Consider the following 19,045-nt stretch of genomic DNA (forward strand, 5'->3'; position numbering starts at 1 on the left):
ATTATTTGTTTTCATTATTGTTTCTTATGGTTTTCAAATTTTGTTTGCAAAGTCAAAGACTGACAAAGAGAGAAAGCACATTTTCTTTTCGAGACTGAAAACTGCAAGACTAGAGTAACATGTTTCTATGGACAAGATGGAGAGAAGGGAATTTATACATCGTACATCGAGTGTTTGTACTTGTTAAAAAATAATTTTCTGTCTGTCTATATAGTGATCAGCGCGCAGTTATCTGTTGTCCACCGACCAGTTATGTAATACTGAGCACCCCACATATGCTATCCAACACGACGTTTTAAAGTGACCAATACCCAATACCCCACATATACTATCCATCTCTCAGTTAGCTGCTTGCTATCAGATACACCATTTTGTGTGGTCAATACTCATTTATCTATTATCCAACACCCCACACCAAATCATTCAACATGCTGTATATGACCAACGCTAAGTTATCTACTATCCACCGCCAAGTTATGCATTATCCAATACCCTATATATTCTATCCAGCATGCAGTGTGTAGTAACCATTTTAAATCTTTTCAAACTGCTAAATCATCAATCAATTTACTTTGTTTTATACTCAGTTTGCGCATTCTATACTTTCATATGTAGAACTGTGTTTAATGTATTTGCGAGGACTAAGCATGGTAAGTAGATTAGAAATGACGATTGTTGTACTGTTCAACCAATTTATTTTGTTTTTAATCCATTATCAATCAAGCAAAAGTTATTTGTTTGTTCAAATGTGAAATGTTTCTACCCTAAAAGAAAGAAAACGCAAAAAGAGGGATTTTTTTTTGAAGTTCATATTTTTTCTTTCAAGATGCAACAAATTCACATTCTAAAAAGAAGAATATGATTTAAATCATGTTTTTGTTGAATGGTACAGCACAAATATTTACATATAAAAAACAAGGTTGTTTTTTTTTCGTTCGATGGTGTTTCTATAGATCAAAAGGAGACATGTGACCCAGTCAAATCATACTTTAATCAACGATGACGTTTTGTGTCACCTCATACTATCAAAGAAGAGTTATCATACTATCATCATCTGAGCAAAGTTGAAAGGGCACGATCGACCGATATCTAACACAATCTGCAATCTTCTTCCACAGGACCATCAGAGCAAACTTCGTCCAAGAATGAAAATCGTTCAGCAGTCGCGAAGATTATCTTTACATTCAAAACACTTACAAAGTAATTTCCAGAAAGGTTAGAAAGACTGCTTACATTTACGCTGTCAAGTTTAAAGAATTCAAGTCTGAGTAAAGAAATCGGTTGTCTTAAATAAGGACTTAAGGAAGTCAGTCTTAGAGGAATGGACACAACAGTACCAAGATAAAGATCAATATAGTTTCAGGCTATCCATCTCTCACAACAGTTTAAAATATCCTACGTAGATCTAGTTTAGTACTTCTTCCATAATCTTGGACAAAAGTGAAAAGGATTTATAACTAGAATGACGTTCGCAACTGTAGAAACTTCGAAACAAAAGGTGACTGAATATATCAAAGATGTCGCGCGTGTGTGTGTGTGTGTGTGTGTGTGTGTGTGTGTGTGTAACTGAGGAAGGAAAGAAAATGAACTTTGTGGGGTTTCTTTTGGGGTTTTAAATGGTTGTACTATGGAAGAAAGAAAAGAAACAAACATAAACTGTCTTTTTATCGCTATTGGTCAGAGACCAAACGAGCTCATGGGATGGTTTGTTGTCCGTCGTCGAACCATCAGCTGCACAAGTTTGTTATCGCTATTCATACTAAACAATTTGCCATAAAACTTTACACACACACACACACACACGAGCAACGAGCACACACACATTCAGACCATGGACCAGAGGATCTTATGGGATGGTTTGTTGTCCGTCGTCTATCTGTCCGTTTCCAAATTTGTTATCTCTTCTTCTCCAAAACTGCTTAAAGGATTGACATGAAACGAAATGGAGCGGTTCGGACATCCAACATTGTTACCACAGAGGCCATCTTAAAACATTATCGCTACGTCTCCTAAATGGATGGTCATATCAATAGACGACTTTCACTAAAAGACTTTTTTATGACGTCTAGATGATTCTAAATGAAAATATATGTCAGTATGGCCGCCAAATCGGCCATTTCAGAATCTTTTCTTTTTTCCTTCTGAACTCGTATCGACCTGGGGTTTTAACCAAAAGACTTCTTATGATGTATGTTTGGTTCTAATTGTAAATGGTGTAAACGTATTTCAATATGGCTGCCATAGCGGTCATTTTGAATTTTTTTATCGCTACTCATCCTGATTAGATGGTCGTATATAATTTATAGAATTTTCTTTAAAATACTTATTGTGATATCTAGTTGATCCTAAATGAAAACGGTGCCGACCTGGTGTCCAGTATAGCCTGCACAGTGACCATCTTGAAAAGCTTTAAAATATAACTAACACACTTGAATGAATAATATCATTGCCATCTGGTTTTCGTCAAAAGGCTTCTCATGATGTATATACAGAATAAAATAGTGTCGCTCTGGTGTCAAATATGGTCACTACAGTGTTCATCTTGATAATATTGTTATCATCCTGAATGGATAGTCTTATCATCGTGGTGGTTTTACTAAACATCTTCTTCCCAACTGAGCCATTCAGACACTCAATGTATGTACCACAGCTGCCGTGTTGAAAATCTTGTTATCAGTATATCTTCTGAATGAATGGTCAGCATGGATTCTAAATGGTCTTAACAGAAAGTGATACTGATCCGACTTCTACCATGACTGCCACAGTGGCCATCTTTTAAAAAAATATGGTATCACTACTTATCCAACATGGCTGGTCACATCGAGATTGTGCTTTCACCACAATAATTCTTATGATATCTAAATAAAATCGTGCCAATCTGATATCAAATATGGCCACCATGGCATCCATCTTTAAAATCCAATTATAGTTATTCCTCCAATGTGGAAAGTCATATCAATGTAAGGTTTCCAGCAAAAGACTTTTTATGATACCTTGTGAATCCTAAATGAAACTGACAGACTTACGACAAAATATGTCCATCACAGTAGCTAATTTGAAAATATTTTCATCACTGAAAGATATCAAGATGGTTTCATCACTCCACAGTTAATATGATGAAATGGTCTTGAATTCTTGGAAAGTCTTTTCAGATAGTAGAGCTTCAGTCCCTTCTAAGGACTTTTGTTTAAATGTACATTTGCCGCACTATGAACTGCGTTAGTTGAGATGTAGATCTTGTTTGTGCCATGAAAAATAATTAAACGCATATAAAACGTCTTGTGACGTTTATGTAATCGCAGAGATTCCAAACACAATTCGATAGTTATGGCCGCATCTTCCGTTCTCAGTGTTTGCCAAGATCAGATCGTTAAGGCTGGGAGGCAATTGATCTTCACCATCTCAACAAGCTGATTGATGAGCTCATTGATGCGTGCCGAATGTGTCAGACGTGTGATTGAACACGATTGATGATTGAGTAAACAAAGTACATTAATTGGTCCAACAGTGACCATTTCTATACTACCTACCATTATCGGTTTTCGCCCTTACACTTACATTAATACAATGCTACATATGAAATGATGGCATGCGAAATTTTAGAAGAAAAAAAGTAAATTGTTTCATGCACTTGTTCGCTATTTGGAAGAGTTAAATTGATCACTGTAGTATGCGTGTTGGATATGAAATATGTTGTGTTGTATAGTACATAACTAGATGCTGGGTATTAGCTGAGTTTTGGACACCGCAAACGGCATGTTTGATTGTAAATGTAGGGTGTTGGGTATTACATAATTTGGTAACAGACGGTAGATAGCTGACTTTTGGTCACTCCAAACGGCATGTTGAATAGTAGATCAGTGGGTGATAGTAGGTTTGGGTCTTTGGATGGGAAATCACAGCATATTTGAAACTAGATAACTGGGTAATGATCACTACAATCTGAGTCTTGGGTAGTAAATGTGGAGCGCTAGATATGACATAAATGGGTGGTAGATAGTAGATAACTGTGTTTGTCACTCCAGACGATATCTTGTATAGTACATGTGGGATACTGGTTAGTACACAACTGGGTATTAGATAGTAGATAACTGTGCGTATGTCACTCGAAACGCGTGTTGGGTCGAATAGTGTGAGGTTTTGGATAGTATGTTAACGGGTATTGGATATGAGATAACCGTGTGTTTCTCATTCCATTTCGAGGGTTGAACGGTAAAAGGTGCTATCTGCATTTTTGGGAAAATATGAGTTTGTGTCGTATTTGGAATCTATTTTTCTTTTATTAGGGAAAGAATTAATTTACTAATTTATAAAACTTTGTCATGAATAGACAAAAGTAAAAGGGGATATATGGTGATATTATCATATCTTATCAGCTAAGGGTATATCGAACAAAATCAGCTTGTAAAGGCGATATGAGACTTTAGCACCTTCTTACAGAGCAAAAATATAACTTAAATGGATGGTAAAAAGAACTTAAATACAATATCACCCTTGTGCTCAATTTCCAGAGAATTGTCATTGATGTCATTGTTATGGGATGTAAATAAACAATTTAAATATCACATTATAATGTCTTCATTAGGTAAAATAGCGTCAGAAAAGATGCACGAATAGTTGGGTTCGCAACTATAATCCAAATTTCTCTCTGTAGATGCACTGACAAATTTATTTGGAGAAAAACAAAGTGACATTAATTAGTGTTTTACGAAGTTACGAATCCACGCTTTATATGTCGTTTAAAATTAGTCAAAGATTATCGAGTTCTGCGTGACATAGAAACATATTCTGTCTTGCATATTTGTACATTTTCTGAAGTTTTGATTTTACGTTTTTATGTCACCTCTTGTTGCTGTTATTGCTTATTTTGCCAAGTAATAAACCTTTGATCATCAACAGCTTTTATTGCTTACTTTACCATGTAATAAACCTTTGATCATCAACGTTTCCTGTCAGGAGTACATCTTGATCAATGCATTTATTTCTTGACCTTGTGATTGGCTTTTGATGATTCTTATATCATACCATATCTAATCTAAATAACTATTTTGTCAAATATCTTGACATTTAAAAAATGGGAACTAGTACTTGCGTCATAGTCATTGTACTAGATGGGACAACAATGTATTTGCAATGATATTGGCAAAACAAAGCTGTTAACTGTGCAATGATGAGCCAAAAGCATGCAGGTTTCACTGGTAGTGACGGTAGAGGCTCGCATCCTTCACCCAGTAAATCTGATATTCAGAAACTGATAATCAGATTGTTTTATTTTCACATAAACATTTTGACTAAAAGTTGATAAACAAGGTAAAATTAAATTTTAGATAATCGCTTTCAATGCAAGCAGAAAAGTGGAAATAAGATGACAAATAAACCAATTTAGGAAAATGGGTACCGATATAATTTAATTTCTTCAAGGATAGCAATTTACCTTTCTTTGTCTGATGACAGATCACTGTTTCATTTGTTCTTGTTATGAGTACCAAATGACAGGTAGAAAATTGGACGAAAAAGCAGACAAGGAAATGGAAGTACAAGAGAAAGATACGCTAGGAGTATCATCTTTCCAACTTTGCACATTTCAACATACGAGCTAGATAATGTCCTGACAACCAATTGTTGATTAGTATCGTAATGAAATACAGTGAAACTCCTAAAAACTGGAACCACAGGATACCAGAATCACCTCAAGAGTCCCAAATTTTTTCCTTTTCTAATATCATGATATTTTCCCAGTAAACAGAACACCGGATACTGGAATAAAAAAATCGGTCCCAAATTTCAATTTCACGCTTTCAAAATCACGATAAAACTGAAACTCATTTACAACTTCGAAATTAATTTTAGCTGCTAACTAAATTTCTGACATAAGCAGAACTGATTAGTAATGGTTAGCAAGTATTGTAGTAGGCTTATCTGTGAGACAAAGACCAAACAAATGTCCCTAAGTGCACGTGAAGTTAACAATATTTAACATGCGCGCCGACTCTGGTTAAGGCTGACAACAAGCTAATATTTACACCATGAAAAGAGCCATCTTTTCACGAGAATTATTAATAACGAAATGCTTGTAAGCCATTATAAAAGATTGTGTTTATCTGCGGTGTATCGAATTGCTATTGATTTTATTAATTTCCATAAACGATCAGTAAAACATTCTGAAGTTAAATATCGGGGCTATATTAACCAAGCATGCGGCCTAGCTGCTGGTGCTTGGACGACGTAGTCCGAGAAAGCAGCATTTTACATGTCCGATTTCCTCAGTTGGCGCTTCAATTCTGGCCATGATGTATTAGAGGGAGTATTTAAACATTATGTATTATCATTCATAATTCGATTGGATTTTCAATAAAGACATAACGTATCTCTTTCCTCAAACGTTTCATGTGACGAGGATTGTATTTCAGTTGGGAACAACTGTATGTATTCATGTGACAGGATGTGATTTATGGGAGTAACTAACGTATGCCGTTCAGCAGTTTTTTGTTTCATTCAATACATGTAGTTTTTTTTATTAAAAAACAGCTTTCTTAATTGTGTGTACTCTTACACCTAAAAAACCCAGCTATCTTAATTGTGTGTACTCATACACCTACAAAACCCAGCTTTCTTAATTAAGTGTACTCTTACACTTACAGACACCGATGTCCTTCCCCCCCCCACCCCTTTCTCTCTGTCTCTCTCTCTCTCTGTTGTCACATAAGCGCTTGGAAAACCGGAAACCTCTCAAAACCGATTCTTTTATTTAGTTCACAAGGGTTTTCGGTTTGAGGAGTTTCACTGTATTATAAATAGAATTATGCTGCTGTAACTTCATAATCTATTCACTTGTGTGGTGGCAATGCAACTTGATTCTTATTAGAATAGATACGAAGAGTAGAGAGTCTTGAAATATTGAGACTTTCATTATCTTGCATTTTAAGATTACTAGGTCCCTCCTGTCCTGTAAATCTGAGAAGGATAAATTTCCAGCTGCTGATGCAAGCGAGGATAAGGAGAACACTGATGAGGATTCGATATAATTTATGTTGAGAAATTTCGTTTCTTGACGGAAAAGACTTCGCGTCGGTTCTCGCATTGGTATATATATATATATATATATATATATATATATATATATATATATATATATATATATATATATATATATGTATATATATATATAATATTCAGACTTTTTACATGACTGTAGAAAAATTAAACGTATTACAGATGTAGCATACTTTTTCCTCCAGTACAAGAGTACTACGTCATAATCTGGTGTTTTATTGTCACAAAATATACATCAATCAATATCATTTGAGAAAATGTTGAGAAAATAGTTGCCAGATATATTTTTGAAAAGTACTTGTGGCAAAAATTACTATTCTGTACATTTTTCTCTGACTCTGAACAAGAGACAAGTTTCTAAATTTATTATTTCTTAGAATGATCAATGATATGACAATAACAAGGATTTATTTTATAAATACCAAAAGACGAACCACTAACTTAGTTTAATGTGCAAGATAACTATAATACAGCATGATTTATATTCTTTGTCGAAGTAATGTAGTGAGAAAATATGATAATTGTTTGTTTTGTGCTCTGGAACTGTAGCTTTTTGCATTCAACGTTTTTTTCAAATATGCTAACATATCATGTCTCCATTTATGGGCCAAACTTTACATATTATCAAAAGGGTGAGAAGTGAAAACTGAAGATATCTCTTTTTAATAGTAGTGAAAACAAGGAAAAACGAGACTTGTTAAAACAGTGATCCAACAGCGTGTTCAATGTATAGTGTGGTTGTTGGATTAAATGAAATGGCTGAAGATTTGGATGTCACTACTCCGAAATCTTTAGCCACAAAAGAATTTGATTATTTGGGACGAGGAAGTCATGTAAAGTATCTCAGTTGTGGTGTCATGATCTGCATGAACTAGAAAAGTTTCAGATATCCTTGAACATGCCTAATGGTCTCTGTGATGTCACTATCTTTTTGTGAACGTGGGTTCAAGTCTCAGACTTGGCCAGTGTGGGTATGTGAGAAAGTTTGCTAGTAGCTTCCCGTGGGTCGGTAGTTCTTCCTGGGAACTATTCGGATTTTCCACCTCAAGATATACTGACCGCTAAAGGCACATGTGCTGAAAACCCCAAAACAATAACAACCTTCTTTAGAACTATGCAGGTTATGGTTATACTTTATAAGAGGAGAGTACTGGTAGTTTAAACCCTGAACTAAGACAATGTGATATGCCAACAACAAATGATTCCTATTTTTTCTGTGGCTTTTTAAATAGCATATGGCTGATGATCGGGACAGACTATGACAGACAAAACTATACACGGACTTTTGCAATTAGTTTTGTAAACGAATTATATTTTTGTAAATGGACAGTTTAAAAGTAAATGTTTTCTTAAGTGTGTATCAGTAGCAAAATAGCTACAATATTACATCATTGGTCTTACTCAACAACATGTTCAACCTTGTCAATATGTTCATGTTTAGTATTTAGAGGGAGTTATTTCAAAAACAAAACAAAATTCTATTGATTTTCAAATAATTGATGTTTACTTTTTCAAAGTTACATTACAACCTCTCCCCCTCAGTATTCCTGATTGAAGCTGATAAACGAGAGTAATTCCCACCTGCATCAAAATATGTTGAAAATAGAAATCACTTGTTCATGTTCGTGGAATATGGATACCCAACCACATTCTTTGAAAAGACCTAAAAGCAAGGTGTATGACAGAAAATATCGGCGATATATATATACACACACACACACAACTGTCGTAGTGGGACATACAGATGATAGTGTATGAAAATAAAGCTTTCGCTATAAAATAAAGTATCTCCCTCTTGTTAAACTGTCTGGATCTGTCATCGGAATCTCTCTCTCTCTCTCTTTGTATTTCGCACTGCATCAGAATAAGAAGAAAAAATCATGAAATCAAAGTTAGGTTACACCCCCCTCTCCACTTGTCAGCCTTCCTGTTTGGAGTTGATAAAACGAGAGCGTTTCCCACCTGCACCAAAATTAGAGAAAATAAATAGAAATCACTTGTTCATGGAACATGACTGCCCAACCATATTCTTTAAAATGACTTAAGGGAAGGTGTTCTGGACGATAACATCGGCCCTATATATCTCCTCCATTGTTGCGGTGGGATATACAAATAGCAGTGTAAGAAAAATAAAACCTCAGCTATAAAAGACTCATACTAGTCTTGATAAAACAGTCTGGAATCAATGTCATCAGAATTATTAATCTTCCAGGCTTCTGAAATTTGATCAAGCTAATCATTCCATCTTGCAATTGCAAATCTGCTAACGTTGCTTTGCGCTTTTAATAAGACAATCAAAAAAGCGGATGGAGCGATAGATGGACAGACGAAGTACAGTGCCAAATAATCTTGAACAAAGTAAATATTGACACCCACGTGTGATTTGTTTTTAGATGTAACTACTAACACATTAGCCATTTCATCTCGAAGGGAGTGGTGGAGCTTTCATTTCTCTTTGACCCTAACTTCCTCAACAGCCTCCTCCCTTCCCAAGTCCAACCCCAGGAACAGTTTTACTGGTCATAGACCAGAAGAGCTCATGATATGGCCTGTCGTCCGTCTTTTGGCGTCCAGCTGTCCGTTAGCATACATCTATTATTGCTACTCCTCATATACGACTTTGTGGACTGCTATATAATTCCTATACATTCATCTTAAGGTCTAGTTGGTCGTACATGAAAATTATAGTACTCAGTCATACATTATGGCCGCCACAGCATTAATTGTAAAAAATCTTATAATCATTACTCCTGAACGGAAAGTCAAAGCGACATTTTTTAAAATAAATAGGATAACCAGTGAGGTAAACCTTGAAAATTCCTTTTTCTTTATATATTAAACCCTATGTAACGTACAAAACTAAAGCGTCATCTAAGAATGTGCCGCCTTGATATCCAGCATGGCCGCCAAAGCAGCCATCTTTAACACTTTGATAACGATACTTCTGTTGAATTGAAGGTCTTATCAACATAGGGGTTTCAATTCGTATGGTATATATTGGTCCTCAATGAAAATAGTGCAAATCAGACGTCCAATATGCCTGCCACGGCAGCCAGCTTGAAATTCTTATCGCTCGTTTCACCTCCTGTACGGAAAGTCATATCGACATGGGATTTTCACGGAAAGACATCTCACGATGTCAAGTTGGTCCTAAATAAAACAAAGTTTCCGTTTGGACATCCAATATATTCGCCATATCAGCCATCTTAAAATATTGTTATTGCTACCCCTTTGAATGGAAATTTCATATCAGCATGAGCTTTTCACCAGAAAACTTGTTGTGTCTAGTTTATTTAAATCAAAACTGTCGATCTGATATTTAACAAGACCACCTAGGTATATATTTCACAAGTATGGATCCATGCTTCACACAGAATCCAATAAAAAATAACTACAAGTTACAGTTACGAAAACCTTTTAGGAACTGACCACGAAACTAGACTGGATAAAACACAACATCATTTTCGGTTATTCCCGTTTCTCGCCCGTGTATGAATTTTATTACGAGTGTATTTCTTAGTATGACAACTTCAAGTCCTGTCACGAGCCAAACTTCCCAGATCAGCTGGTATAAAATATTTTGCAACCATAAGACTTCGTAATAATAAAAAAATCGCCTTCTTATTTATTGGACCAGAACTGTAATAAACTTCCTTGAGATTTTTAAACACCGATTACATACCATTTTGTAACGTTGCATGTAATTTTATTTGTTGATAAAACCTTGTTACTTCCTCATCTGTATTAAGTTCATATGTATAATTGACTTTTTGAATGTCTACCGTAATCATCAATGTAAATAGTGTGTGTGTGTGTGTGTGTGTGTGTGTTGGATTTTTAACGTAGCTTTAACAATGTTTCAGTCATATCTCTACGATATCTGCAGTGTGGCAGTTCATAGTAATGTATAGCACTGGGACATCCAGCCGCAGACATGTAACATGTCCTAATTAGTCACATTGTCCTGACACCAGGCCGACCAACCTCTCAATGCTTTATGGAGCAAATACAGATTAATTACCTAAATGTCCCTAATCAAATCATACACCAGGAAACAAAACAGAGAACAATATTACTCTTAATAATATATATCCTATGTCATGCACAATGTACAACGTACATCAGCTCTTTGTTAGTAATTTCTTTATTCTTGTATAGCTGCTAGAACTGTTTTACATGTACTGCATATGGGGAAGTCCCCGCAAGTTTTTTGGGTAAATTCGTGGTCAAATTAAAACACATAAAATATGAAATGGCGAATCTGTGAAATTAAATAGGTTAAACTTTGCGGAACTCGCGAATTTGAGAAATTTGACACATTGGTCGAATTTTTATTATCCTGTATGACATGTTGCTGGGGTAAAAAGAGAAAGATAGATAAACGATGGGGTACAATAAAATATACCCTTTATCTGTCATTTTTACAATACTGAAAATATGCGACAAAGTCTGACAAATTGTAACGAACCTTTGAGGCTCATCAGTAACATGTAAGCAGTCAATCTAGCCAACACAAAAATATGATTGAATGATTGTGTTTGCGTGTGTGTGAGATTTGGATTTTTTTATAGTGATGTCTAGCACTGGGGCATCATGCCACATACATGTAGCATAATGTACCACTCAGTCACATTATCTTGACACCAGGCCGACCAGTTCTAATACTAACCTCTGAATGCTGAGCACCAAGCGAGGCAGCTGTTTGTACCATTATTATAAATCTTTGATATGACTCGGCCGGGGTTCGAACCCGCAACCTCCCGCGTCCGAGGCGGAGGCTCTAACCACCAGGCCAAGGGAGCGGTATGACTGAAAGATGGTTCGAAACAAAGTTTGATTAGTCTAAAAGTAAAGCAGTTAAATAAACAAACAAGAGGCTGAACATATAAAGGTCACTGTAGCTTGAAAATTAGGTCAGGGTCATAATTTTGCAATGGTTAAGTTTCCTTCTTATGCATCTTCTACATACTATTTTACACAAGTATGGTTGAAATAAGGTCTACGAAAGCTAATATCGTAAACTTCATAATTCAACGCTGCATGAAAATTAGGTTACAGTGACTTAATTTTGATATGGGTGAGTTATTTTCTTAAGATTCATCCACACACCAAGTTTTTGTTGTTCTAGGGTTAAACGACATTTTTCAGCACAAGATAGGCTATACATGGCGGCCAGTATAACTGGAGGAGGAAGAACCCTGGAAAACCCAGGGAAGAACCACCGACCCACGAGAAGCTACTGGCAGGCTTTCCCACGTACCCATCCACACACCAAGTAAAATAGGTGCAAGGTATTGAGTGTCATGAATGGATAATTGGAAAATGAAAAAATTGGTAACGTGTGAACATTAGGCAACAGTTACCTACTTTGCAACTGGTGAGTTACCCTATCTGAGATATATCTACATACCAATTTTGATGAGCATAGTTCAAATAGGGTCCGAGATACTGAGGGTATAATAAACAAATGGCTGAAAAAACAAAAGTCACTCAGGCATCAAAATTAGAACAATGATTTTCTTTTGGTATGGTGGAGTTGCGTTTTAAGTTTTGCTGCAAAAACTAAAGTTAAGAGGAAGGAAAATCAGGGGCCATAAGTCGTATAAATGATGCTGTAGAATGCTGAAAATGAAAGTCATTCAAGATGGCATTAAAATAAATAGACATCCGAAATTTTTTGAAACTCAGCAATTCTTTACACAATAACGCTATAAAAACCAAAGTCCGGGGTATGGGCATAACTCCTGTCATTATGTTGATGAATGCTGAAAACTGAAATCAATCACATAATGCCAGTTTAAATTTGGTTCAAATCCAATTAACCTTAATAAAATAATGCTGCAGAGCTGCACAAGAAATTAAGTTGAAATTCCACAATCCCTGATAAAGCTCCACAAAATGAAATTAATAGGATAATGGAAATCAAACCCAGTGAAGGTCATACCAACTCCAATAATTCACAGTAAAGTTGTCTTGTGGGAATCAAATTATTGACTGACAGCTGGATGGACGGAGAGGATTACTCTGCCAACTTTGTCAAGTGGAGCACTACTTACTGCATTCGTTGCATTTAAATAACTTAAATGCCAGACTGATAAATTCAATATCTGAGTCACAATCATACATAAACTGAGTGTCATTGACACCATTTCATTTACTGATGGTGTACAGCTGATAAAATATATATATCATCATTACCTTGCATACTTCTGGGGAAAAGCTTAAGTACATAACATAATTTCAAGAATAAAATTCACAACAGACATTATAAAATAGCTATTACATTTTGATTTAATTGAATCTAATTTTCATACACTGTTATCTGGAATTAAACTAGCTCATTTTTAGGCACTGTTATCATGATTTAAATTAGCTCATTTTCAGTGACACCATTATATGGAATAAAACTAGCTTATTTTCAAACAACACAATCTGGAACTAGCTCATTTTCAGACACCATTATCTGGAACTAGCTCATTTTCAGACACCATTATCTAGAATTAAACTAGCTATTTTCTGGCACACTATAACTAAAATTTAAAAAACTCATTTTCAGCAAAACCATTATCTGGAATTCAATTAGCTCATTTTCAGAGACTGTTATCTGGAATTAAATTAGCTGATTTTCAGTGACACCATTTTCTGAAATTAAACTATTGGGTAGCTCATTTTCAGACACCATTATCTGGAAGTAGCTCATTTTCAGACACCATTATCTAGAAGTAGCACATTTTCAGACACCTTTATATGGAATGAAATTAGCTCATTTTCAGAAACTGATATCTGGAATTAATCTAGTTCATTTTCAGACACCATTATCTGGAATTAAACATATATTTCCCAGTTGACATTTAGTGTGTCTGTGTGTGTGTATGTGTGTGTGTGGGGGGGTAGGTAGGTAGGTAGGTATACAGGCATTTAGTGCCACAAAAAAGGCATGCAAAAGAAAGGCAAACATAAAAAGTGTTAAATCCATAAAATACAAGTCCAATTTCTGATATAAGCCTAACCCTTTTACAAAATTCAAGACCTTCTCAGCATGAATATCAATAATGGGGTACATCCCTATGAAAAAAGGCTGCCTGCATTATTTACTTCTTACATCATAGATAAGTGTGAATTGGGCCCATTCAACATCATTGAGCCAACAAGGGAAATTAATAAACTTAGAACTAAAACAAGTGTTCTGCAGATACATATATGACTTACCTGAATCTATGCATCACTGTATCCCACCATATCTGATCAAAATACAGAAATGTAACATTGTCAATGAAAAAACTGTCTCATCATGCTTATATAGCAATAAAATAACAGTTATGTGCAATGAAATGTCTCACCTAGGAGCATCATTGTTAGGATCTCGGGAAGCCAAACATCCCAGCATATCAGAAAACAATCTTTATATATATATATATATATATATATATATATATATATATATATATATATATATATATATATATATATATATATATATATATTATTCCAAAGTTTCACATACAGCCACTGATAATGAATATATGTGACTTTCAGAAACTTCACCATAAAACTTTAACCTTCTTGATAAAAAGGCAACAAGGTTTGTGCTTATCCAGGCAAAACAAGAATTTTAAGCACATCTGGGTACAAACTTTAGACATAAAGTAATATTATACAATATTATACATTAAATAAGCAAGCAATGTAGAAAACATTTGATTTTCTGAAAATTTAACAGCAAACTTTAACAGTGTTGACACTGCTGCAGTCACTGCAAGAAAAGAGATGCCAATGTCTCACCATGCTAATGCAAATATGAGATGACACTACTTCTAAGAAATGATTTGAAAATAATTTCTTTTATTAGATCCAATACTAGGAGACTGAAGCATATGAAAAACACAGCATGATAAAAGTACAAAATATTTTCCACTTCTTGTTCACAAAATTAACAAATATACATTAAGCTAAGAATTTATACAAGAAATATTGCACACTCCATCTCAAATAAATTGAGAAAATTAGACTCAACAACAAAGTATATTAAAGCATTTTTAAAGACCTAAAACAATTATGATCTGTACTTGCTTATAAGTTGAGTTAAACTACAAACTGCACAAAGATCTGCCATTGCATAACCACTATCAAATCTAGTTCTAAGCAGTTTGTTTGGAATAATTAGAAGAACAAATAACAGATAATGAGAGCTGCCATTGCATTATGCAATGACAGATTAGACAGGGTTCATACTGAACTCTGAATGATAAATTTAAAGACTTTCCCCAAACTTTCCAAGACCACAAACATAGATTTCCAAGACCTATTTTCGCTAACATTTTGTATGCAGGTTATATGAGCAAACAACGAATGCAAAATACTACAATAATGTTTAATGATGAATTTCAAACTAATTAATTTCCTAAAATTGCTTTATAATGATCTGGAAGATAGGTTAACATTCATTGTTATTTCAGAAATATGTAACTTGTGCATCAGATTTGATACAAAATAAATTGTTCTCCTAACAGACATCAGCACTGCTTTAAATGCATTATTATAGTTGCTGTTTTTTCTCTTCAATCATTTTGGAAAGAGAAGCCACCGCTGTCATCTTTTCCTCTGCTCTTCTCCTAAGAAAAGTTCACTCTGTAACAAGCACAATGAGTCCTTTTAATTCTGCTTCTCCTGCCTTCTGAACAGAGGAAGCATGTAGGCTGGCAATGTCAGTGTCAAGATGCAGCTTTTTGGCTTTAAGTTCTTCCAGATAGGCATGGTACTTATATCTTGCAGAGGAGGAATATGCCATCATTTCATTGCTAATGATGATTTCCAAAGGTTCACCTGCTTTCTCATTGTGTCAATGATTAGCCTTTGAGCTCTGAGCCTTTCTCTGTTGAGGTTCTCAACAGATACCCATTTGTTGACAGAAAATCCTCTCTCCACTGTTGCCAGCCCATGTGACAACAGCAACATTTTCTGGAGAACATACCAAAGTTCAACATATTCCTTTCTTTTGGAAAGGATGGAATAAAACACTTCATCAAGGCTGTCATCTGTTTTATTGAAGCATATCATGGGATGATTGTCTGATTGGATAACTTCATCCACTAATTTTCCATACTGAGTCGATATTAAATCACACTGGGACTCTACTTCTCTTGGTGCCTCACACATAATTCTAAGGACCCTATGGAGTTTTGCTTCTCCCTTTTCCTTATCTGACAATGTACAAAATGCCTTTCGTTTACATGTTTTATCCTTTTACAACCATTCCTTGTATTTCTCTTGTTCAAGCCTGATATCGTTGAAAGAGCAAAGACCTTACATTTTTAAACATGAGATGAAACAAAACTGAAGATGTTAATCGACTGAACAAATTTTGAATCCTCGAGCGTGTGTTACTTTCGCGCAGTTTCTACATTGAGTGCTTGTTCAATGTAGCCAAAATTCAATTGGCTGAAAAGTCTTGTTTAAAAAAAAATCATGAACTAATATGAACATTTTGACTGGCCAAAGCTGATGGACTCATCCAATCAAATTGAACGATTCATCAAAAGAAAGAAGTCAGGTAAACTGACTGCATCCAAATCTAACAACCTTACGCAATTTTATTTGTGATAATAATAATAATAATAATAATAATAATAATAATAATAAAAAAATAATGAGGACTTTGTATAACGCCTAATCTTTAGAAGCTCTAAGCACTTTACAACATTAGGTAACACCTAAAAACATATATAATTATAAGATTACAAAAAACAAACACCATCAAATTAGAAAACAAAAGACGTGCTGAAAATAGTTATTGTGCTGACTTCCTTTGATGAAGGGTGTAGCCAGCTTGCTTTGATGAAGAGTGCATGTGTTATTGAAGTACCCGCCAAGGCAAACTTTGGATGGCCAAACAAATGCTTGTTTGTTATTGTGGCGGCAATGAAACTGAACAGGTCATCAAAAGAAAGAAACCAGGAAAACCTCAACTTTAGTCTGACTATACATTCCCATTTGTTTGTACCCCCCTACTGATTTCAATAACAAAAACGATTAATGTGATAAAAAGTGCATGGAACTAAGTGAATTGAATCACTGATTTGATTTGTAATTAATAACCCGACTGTGACCAGAATGGCAATAATACTAGCATCCCATGCACCTTTCATGCTTAACGGACATTCCATACTAACATGGCACCATACTGCGTACACTATGGGTTACTTTATTTCCATCACACAACATAATGACATAGTTCATCCTATTCAGTAACTGCCAGATAATTCCGTAAATTACCATAACATTGAGAGTTTGGAATTATATCCCTTTGCACACATAAACAGAGAAATTAAACTGCTTGTTTAATCCATGCAAAAGGGAAATTTGTTGTTGTCATTCTTTTTCTTTGCTTAATATGACATTGTAAAGATCAGAAGCAGACAACATATGTATGTACATCTGTTGTCATGTACACATCCCTTTGCTGAAAATGGGCTTGTCCAGGAACTGGAAATGGATATTGAACATGTCTATTATACTGAAAACTTCCTTTGAGTATGAAATACACAGATGATGACAGTGTTAGGGCCACTCTACTCACAGTCAGGTTAGAAAATATAAATCAATGAATGAATTGACTAAGTTCCTTGCACTTTTTTTCCCATTAAAGGTTTTCATTATTGAAATTGGTAGGGGGTACAAACAAACAGGTTGGTATAGTCAGACTATACATCCGAATCTAACAACCCTGGACAATTTTATTTGTGATTATGGAAAGAAATTAAAATGTTTGGGTTTATTTAAATTTTCAAAGACTTTTAAAGACCTCAAGGTTATCTGCTCAATTTTCCCAAACTTTCAAGGCCTTGAAAATGCTACCTCATTTTTCCCAAACTGTCAAAGACCTTCAAAGACCATATGAACCCTGTTAGAGTTGATGTTGTTTGCAGTTGGACTTGATAACTACTGTGGGGTAAAACACAACTTAATGAAAACTGTAGCTAAAATTGCATCTTTTAACAATAAAAGTGTCAGAAATATATGCAAATAATTTTCATTCATACTTTTTGGTGTATAGTTAGTCACTTGTGTCAAAAACTGAATTATCCTCGAAGACAAGAGTCCCTCAAATGGACTGATGCTCTACCAATCAGGCATCCATGGTAAGACTTCTTTTTAAGTTCTCAGTGTCAAAATGGGAGTCTGATATTCTTGAGCAATAACAAGGTTTTCAAGATGGCTACAGTGGTGGCCATATTTTGGAGATATTTAATCCCTTATTCTTCAGTTCTAATTTTAATATCAGAAGAAAAGTTAAATTAAAAAATGATTTAACAAAATATTATGGTTCATAGAATTTCCTTGTAAACATTTTACAACACCTTCTTCATTCTCATTATTTAGCCACAGTGTTTTTCTCAGTTTGTGTCAATTGAACTGTCAACTACAATGCCAGACTGATCATTGCTCTCTGCTGATTGGTCATTTGAGGATGGTTCAGCATAAACGACTTCACTGGATTGTAATTTGCTGGCATCTAAGTTTTGAGTCTTGTCAGTGTCACCTGACTGCTCCTTAAAATCTGACTGGTTAGTTCCTGATGCTGATGCTTCTGCATTATCAATATAAATTATATCTTCTGGGTTTGGAGCCTTTGGAAGAAATTCTTCTCCAGGGTAAAGCTTGTGGAAAAGGTCTTTTGCCTGAATAAATTAAAAGAAAAAAATGTATTCCAACACTTCAATGAGAATACATTTTGTAACAATTATAAACAGTGTATAACTTTAAGGTGAACTGATATGGTTTCCAAACAAATTCTCTAATAATGGCATATTCTAGTGTAATTTTGTGTCTGCATTCATGTTTTTACCATTGCTGTATCATCCGAAAAACAGTTAAAAGAGAATTATTGTGATGTCATTGGAGTTCTATCTCGTTGTACACCAATAACAAGCTAATTTAATGCATTGAACCCTGTATAAAAATGACAAGATTATTTATAGCATTCTGCCCTGTA

The 19,045-nt window shown here is 34.9% G+C and overlaps 2 protein-coding genes across 2 annotated transcripts in view; one reads left to right on the forward strand and one right to left on the reverse strand.

Annotated features, from left to right (window-relative positions):
- The window catches only part of LOC149797800 (TBC domain-containing protein kinase-like protein), a 185,784-nt gene that overhangs the window by 15,622 nt on the left and 151,117 nt on the right, over nt 1-19,045 (forward strand). The window lies entirely within an intron of this gene.
- LOC149797801 (rab proteins geranylgeranyltransferase component A 2-like) overlaps nt 14,876-19,045 on the reverse strand; it is a 59,686-nt gene continuing 55,516 nt past the window's right edge. The window contains exon 17 of the mRNA XM_089962776.1: nt 14,876-18,731. Coding sequence (XP_089818902.1) covers nt 18,447-18,731 — 285 coding nt within the window. The 3' untranslated portion in view covers nt 14,876-18,446. The remainder of the gene's footprint in view (nt 18,732-19,045) is intronic.

Source organism: Sinohyriopsis cumingii, chromosome 6, assembly GCF_028554795.1.
Source record: "Sinohyriopsis cumingii isolate HCF-2022 chromosome 6, ASM2855479v2, whole genome shotgun sequence".
NCBI classification, from domain to species: Eukaryota; Metazoa; Mollusca; class Bivalvia; order Unionida; family Unionidae; genus Sinohyriopsis; species Sinohyriopsis cumingii.